Here is a 7323-nt window from a genome sequence, read left to right as displayed (position 1 = left end):
TAACAAAATTATGGTTGAAAGGATAAGGTGGGAGGTGTCAAAACAGGTACTATTTCTAGATTTCCAAATGGCCCAATATGTTAGTGGGAGAAGGATGCTCCAGTTGGCAGAGGTGTGGTGAGTTACCTTAGATATGCAGTTGGTCTCAATCCAAGTTCCAGGATCAAGATTGAAGGATTCTAGGGCTTGAGAAGGTATAATGCTGTTCCAACGGATTTTTGCGAAAGGAGCAGTCTCTAAGCACATTGGCTGACAATTTCAAGTTCTGAGGTACACAGAGGGCCGTGGTTGAAGAGCAAACTAAATGAAGTGTGAAATGAGCTTGACGAGTAAGCCAATGTAAATTGTATGACTGAGTTTGTATTATTGTCCAACGATTTGTACTATGACAAGCATACCCACATACTGCCCATGTGTCTGTCTTTGTTGTAATATGTCCTGATGCTTGTCTATAGAAGGGATTTTAAGTCAGCCTTAGCCAAGTAATAAACTAATTGGACATATGGGTTGGTGCAACATTTGTAAACATCCATCAAATGAAACCATTCCCAAAAGAAAATTGCAGTCACAGTTAAACGTACATAATTAAGGAACCAAATCAGTAAACAAGCATAAACATGTCAATTGAAAGTGGTACTTGAGTGGCTTTTTCTTATGCACTTAAATAATCATTATTCCAAAGAAAATGTGATGTTCAGGGCAACCATCCTGAGCAATACATCTTTTTTAGCCTACAGTTTGGAACAGTTTTTCCAGGTCTTCTCTTAACATGTTTGGCATAAACACGCCTACAAACACGAGTCAGTGAAGAGTCACAATACATCGCAAAACCAAAACTGACACAACAGAAAGTTGTATACTGAAAGAATTCAACTAGGTCAGTATTCACCAAACAGGTAACTAAAATGTACTTTCAGTTTAATTCCATATAGAGATGTGAAACACGGATAATGATCAAGCAGATCTATTCTCAAGAAAATTCGAGCAACCAAGAAGCATTTACATATACAGTCTGGGCTTCAAGAAGAAACTCCATATGGGAGAAGCGCAGCAGCCACAATCCTGCCTTCCTCGTTCAGTATGTTGTATGTTGATGAAGCATTTCTCTGCAATGAATCAAAATGAACATTATGAGGATTGTAATCAATTTTTAAGTAGGTAAAGGGAATCAATAAATTCCCAATAAGGTCAGACTTCATGGATACATGTTTCCTATACTGCAATTTGTACCAGCCTGCTTGCAAATTGGAACAGAAAACTATTTCTACATAGCCGACACACTCTCCACATTGAGTGTATGAATCAATCTTCGTTATCATCATATAAGCATATCTTCAGATGTCAACCATTTCATATCAAATGGAGAATATATGACATGTGGCCAATCTAGAGACCCTTGATCTAGGAATGCATGATCTCAAATCACAACTAATCCTCTTCTTCCTAATTCAGAACACCAACAGATAAAAAATTGTATGTTTTCATTTCAATCATGCCTAGTTTAAATTCTCCTCCATTTTGTCCAACATAAAAGTTAGCAGTTAAGATTGAGGTCAATAAAAAAAATGTGACCCAACAATGAAAATAATGGTGGGAGCGGTTGAGGCTGAGTATCAGTAGAAATTACTGAAACATTCAAGGTTCATGAAATCATTTGTGGCATCTCCAGATTGCAATAATGTAGCAATGAACAGAATCGCCTTTAACAGAGGTCTCAAGCTATGAAGCAAGGACACGGACACGGGACACGGCAATTTCCAAAAAATGGGGACACGGACACGGCAGGGGACACGGCAAATTTCATTTTATTTATTTTATATATTTTTATGTGTTATGTAGATTCATATTACTTTCATCCTAAATTAAAATTAACAAACACTAACATAGTACATAGTAACATTAATTGAATAAACATAACCATTACATTTAAACAAATTAATAGATCATCTATTCATAAAAAAGTCATAATAAACGATAACAAGAACTAAGACGAGAAGGGGGAAACATTCAACATCCAACAATATTTTTCACAAAAGCACTAAATAAGAGAGAGGCAAAAGATTATAAAAAAAATAAAAAAAAAAGCCCTGCCGTGTCCCATGCCGTGTCCCTGCTGTGTCTCCTACAAAAAAATCATTAAATTAAAGGGACACGCCATCTAGCGTGTCCCGTACGTGTGCCCGGCGTGTCCCCGTGTCGGACACCGCCACGGCACTAATTTTAGAGTGTCCACGCTTCATAGATCTCAAGCCTTTATCCTAGAATTTTTTTGAGTTAAAGAGGAATGAACCTTGTTTAACAAGAAGGATTGAATAAAATGGAAGATGAAACAGAACTAAATGAAAAAATACAAGAATATTATAAGTGCAATGTAGAAAGAAGAACACGGTAGTAGGTTAAGATTACTGTAATCCCTCCTCAACTATCTTATCTTTATCTCAACCTATTCGTGTAGTAAAGTTTTGCACTTCTATCTGAATCCAAAATTTAGGAGAAACTCTTTCCAAAGTTACCCGTTGTTGTCAAAGACAGAACACATACATTATAATCATCTTCTCCACATGATGAAGAACCAACACAGCCACATAGGAGGTTAATTTGGTGGAACACCTCTTTTAATCATTCTGGTTCAAGGCAACATTCTAATTGTCATCAGCAAGGACGTCAGTTCTAACTGGTAACACTATATATTCACATGGATTATTATTGTTTGGAGTCACTCTTAACTCTACCGCCTGAAGGTTTTTGAGAAACCATTCCCTTTGGTCACCAAAAAAGCAAAAACAAAGTACAGAATCAATACACGAGGAGTTAAAATTCCAACCACGACATAAAGTTCCAAAATTTGGTTCAATTCCATCTAGTGTAAAAGTATTGCCATTTCAAAATCTCAACATGCTCAAGCAATCTTTTGTTGTCTCCAAGTATGTTGGATCTCAATAAGACCAGAACTGTGAACCAGAGTCATGAATCTTAACTAGGTGACAAGTTTTATGTGATATTTCATACATACTGAAACAAATTTTCTATCAGCTGCGAACCTGCATGACAATAGTTGTTTCATGATCTATGCATTATGTTGCCTTTGTGGTCAAATGTTGCTCACAATGTCTGTATCAGTTATTCATTCTCATTATAAACTCACACCCACATTATAGTGTCCCCAAATGAAACAAAATTCTATAAATTATTAAAATGGAGCAAATAAAGAGATCATTACCGAGTCAAGAACTTCAAGTTTCATTCCAGTAGACCGAATGAAGCGCCGAAGTTCAGGATGTACTTGCTGAATATTCCTCCCACAGCCAAGAATCAAAATTTCTGTAATTTACCGAATGAATCATATGTGAAGGACATGATACACAGATACAAACCAATTTTTAACAATTAAAATCGTTACAAAAGCTCATAGCTTCCACTCTATATTAGAGGTTCAATAAAGGTTGTTCAAATGTTAGGCTTGTGTTATATTTATCAAAAACAATGTTAGGCTTGTGTTATACATGAACTTTGAAAGGTTCAAGTGCAAACCCCAAATCAAGTGCCTGCAACTTTGAACAGTTGAGTAAAATGTAAAATATTGAATCTGTGATTTATTACCCTTCATTTTACAGTTTCACATCACTTTCTTCAATAACTAGGTACGATTTGAATCTCACCTGGTATGGGCCGCACAATTTGGAACATAGATAAGCTGCGTCATATCATATTGATAATAATGTGTCAGATACAAATAGAAATGAAAACCAAAAAATAGAACTTTCAATTATTCCAGAAAACATTTTTCAAAAAATAAGGTAACGTAAGGATATATGGTTCGTACTTTGCAAACAAGAAAGTTTGTGAAGAGGAAAACTTTTTATGCTATCTACTCAAAAGATGCAGCTGAGCATTCAGAAACATCACAAAAAATGTTGTACATAGTGAACAAATATTTAAACCTCTGTAAATCAGACTTAATTGAGTCTGGTGCGTTGGTCAATCACACACGCACATGGACAGTCTGTCTTGGTACACTGGGAATGTTACATAAAATCAATACATTGCTAACATGGACTTTGTGGAGTTTGTAACCACAGTATTAATCGGTGTTTAATCCCAAAATAAATGAGAGAGAGAGAGAGAACTTCCACACACGCACACAACAACAAAAAAACCGTTGCTAAAATATTATCAATCTGCTAATCTATTTATCACTAGAAATATGTCCTTAAACACTAATGATGACAAGTGTGACGGGTAAAATTAGTTCTTCCAGTAGTGCTGACTAAACTTAAGTTTGACTTGCAGATGATCAGCAAGAAAGATTTTGATAACAAATCTATGGACTACGATAGAATAAACAAGCATTCATTACTCAAAAGGTCAGGTTTGAAGCATTGTTTTGAGTTAGTACCTAAAATACACAGCTTTAAATTACTTCCTGTCTCAATAAGGTATTTTGATCTGCTGCTGCTTCTATTCTAGACTTTTGCATATAAAAAATTGTGTACAAATTTCGTTTGCATATAAGAACTCATATCAAAATTTCCTTTTTGCGGCATTTTTTATCACTAAATTGAAATTTTCATATATTTCCTGAAGCTTTTCTTATTCTTCAATTTTCCCCCCCTTTTGACAGACATTTCATGAATCTTCATTCCAAAAGGAATGATAAGAGTGCTTCACACTATTGTCCTAAACACATTTCTGGAATGAAGCTTCACACTAGTGCGACAACATATCATTTAACTATGACTTTGAATATTTTTCTGTAAAGTGAGCCAATCACAACATACCTACACATGCATAGCACAATCCTAATATCATTTTTTCACATCATCAAAAGAAAAGTAGCATAAATTTGTCTTTACTTGAATCTAGCATAACCACCAGAGGTGTTTCCATGGCTTAGGTTTCAGTTTTTTCTTAGATTTTTCATAGCAACATGTGGTGTCAGCCTGAAAAATGGTGAGAAGGCACAAATTGTGCTGTGAGCAAATGTTTTCATAGCAGATGACATGTTTGCAAAAGTAAAATCATTCTTCAACTTTTTACTAGGATTGACATTGCCAAATGTAACTAGGACTACTGCGCATGCCTCATACATAACTCCAGCATGTACCCTGTTGGAAGACGTAAAATAAACATAGAAACGGAACCAGACAGTTCCAACCAGAAACTATGGAAGATTTCCGAAGCACTAAATCATTTATTCCCAAAGTACACGTTCAAGAAATCAAATAGAATATCAAGTGTGGGCATGCAGTATCCGAAGTTATCATAGCCACCAATCCAACCAACGTCCTAAACACATTTCTACCTCAAAAAGGTAACAAATAGAAAGAGCAAAAAATTTATACACATGTACCTATCTGCAGTGATCTCCGAGAATTTTTTGGGACTCCAAGACGTTATCAAGTTCCCCACGCAAAGCACACTACCTTCGTAGGCAACCCCATTCACTGTGAACCCCTCATCAGTATACCTAACAAAAAAATTTCAAACAAAAAAATTGCAGCATAAAACAAACCACCCTATTAATTTATACCATCCAAAAAACACTAATTCTAATTATATCATATTTTTGCAAGCACTAATGACACGGAGTTGATCTGAATGCAGCTGCGAATACAGTGCACAAACCAAATTGAGCCTAAATAATATTAGAACAACTATCAGCTTAATTCTTCACAGTTTGCACTAGTGAAAAATATTCAGAAAAGTAGGTTGATCAATATCATCATATAAAAAAGCACAAATATGGTATACATCAGTGTTAACACTATGGGATCAGCAGACTCCATCACATTAAAAAAAAAAAAAAACTAAAAAAAGTAGGTGAAATGCGAATAAATATATCTATATTTCTTCTAATTTCACACATCTTTTCCCTTTTCCTTTCCAAATCCATTCTCAAATCCCCCAACCAAACAAAGCGAAAAGAGAATGAATTTACAAATTTTGGGTGAGATTTCTCATGTGACCATCAGGCTGATCGAAGAAGTACGTAAAATAGCATATTGGGCTCAATCTAGTCTTTTGTTTGTCATTTGAGGTCAATTTAATCTTTTTATTTACTACTTTTGAATTAATCTAGTAAACAAATAAAAGAATTACAAATTAAGGTTTAAAGTTTTTGAAATTATGGGGAATTAAATTGAGTTGAAATTAATCATTTTTTTTTTAAATAAATAATTTCATTTGAGTAGAGGTTGGTTTGATGTTATTCAACGTGTGAGGGAAAAAAAAAAATACCAAATTGGACAAAATTCCTAGAGCAGCCCATTGGTATACATTATTAAACAAACATATCTATACATATATTCACAATAAAACAAGCTAATTACATATGGGCTATGAACAATGTATAGAAAGCACACAATTTGAAGGTAAAAGGCAGTGTAAATAGCAATAGGCAAAGAATGAGAAGAATTAGAGGCAAAAAATTGAGAATTTTATAAGGAGGAGATTGAAATGGAAAATACCCTTGGAAGCGTAATTGGTCTTCGGGGACGTTGTCGATGAGATTGATCTGATCGTAGAGAGAGAAAGCGCGCCTGAGTGAGGGCAAAGGTTGCTGGTTCGGTAGCTTTGGATTTGGGTTTGGGTTTGGAGTCCCTTTTCTTAGGACTCTCATGAGAGTTGGCAGTGTTGCCACTGCTCTCTGTCTCACCGCCATTTCTCTCTCTCTGTCTCTCCGTGCGAAGCTCGGGAAGAACAGAGGGAGGAGGATGAAAATGGGGGCGTCTTTTGGGGTTATTTTATATTAGCCCCTCCTCTTCTTTTTTATTATAGAAGTTCCTCCATTATGTGTAATTTTTGAAGTTTTGCCTCATAATTGTTTCCATTCCCCCCTCCCCAAGAAAAAAGGGTTGAAATATCAAACAAACAAAAAAAAAGAAGAGTAATCCTAGAGATCTTAAAAATTTTACCAAAATTTTTACTAAATGTCTTACATTGGGGCGGGGTTCACATCATGTGGTTGCGACACGCACATGAGATATTTGGTAGAACTTTTAGGATCTCTAGCATTTTTTAAAAAAGAAAGGAACATTTACACACAAGTCTTAATTTATTTTAATTAAGATACTTTAGACTTTCAAGTCCCATTAAAATTTTAATAGTTTAAATTGTCTTTCAAATAATGATTGTTTATCATTTATGATTATTTATAAAAGAACATAATGATTTGACATTTGTTTTGATTTTCAAAACTTTAAAATATTAACTTTCAAATTGAAAATACTAAAAAAAAAAAAAAAAACTATGTGCAAAAAAAATACTCTATTTTTTTTTTGAAAAATTTGAAAAAACTGAATTATTTTTTTGTGGACAATTGAA

The 7323-nt window shown here is 34.6% G+C and overlaps 1 protein-coding gene across 1 annotated transcript; it reads right to left on the bottom strand.

The window, feature by feature from the left end:
- Positions 1–646: 646 nt before the first annotated feature.
- On the bottom strand, positions 647–6831 carry LOC114295206 (NADH dehydrogenase ubiquinone 1 alpha subcomplex assembly factor-like protein (DUF498/DUF598)). Its single transcript, XM_028239406.2, has 5 exons — positions 6468–6831; positions 5351–5467; positions 3660–3694; positions 3221–3321; positions 647–1106 (listed from the first exon to the last, which is right to left on the bottom strand). Exons 1-5 carry the CDS (start codon positions 6659–6661, stop codon positions 1020–1022), a joined length of 534 nt encoding a protein of 177 aa, XP_028095207.1. The 5' UTR covers positions 6662–6831; the 3' UTR covers positions 647–1019.
- Positions 6832–7323: the final 492 nt, after the last annotated feature.

Source organism: Camellia sinensis, chromosome 2 (assembly GCF_055761805.1).
Source record: "Camellia sinensis isolate YWXY chromosome 2, ASM5576180v1, whole genome shotgun sequence".
In the NCBI taxonomy this organism is placed as follows: domain Eukaryota; kingdom Viridiplantae; phylum Streptophyta; class Magnoliopsida; order Ericales; family Theaceae; genus Camellia; species Camellia sinensis.
The sequence above is the reverse complement of the archived record's forward strand: the minus strand, read 5'-3'. Positions and strand labels throughout refer to the sequence as shown.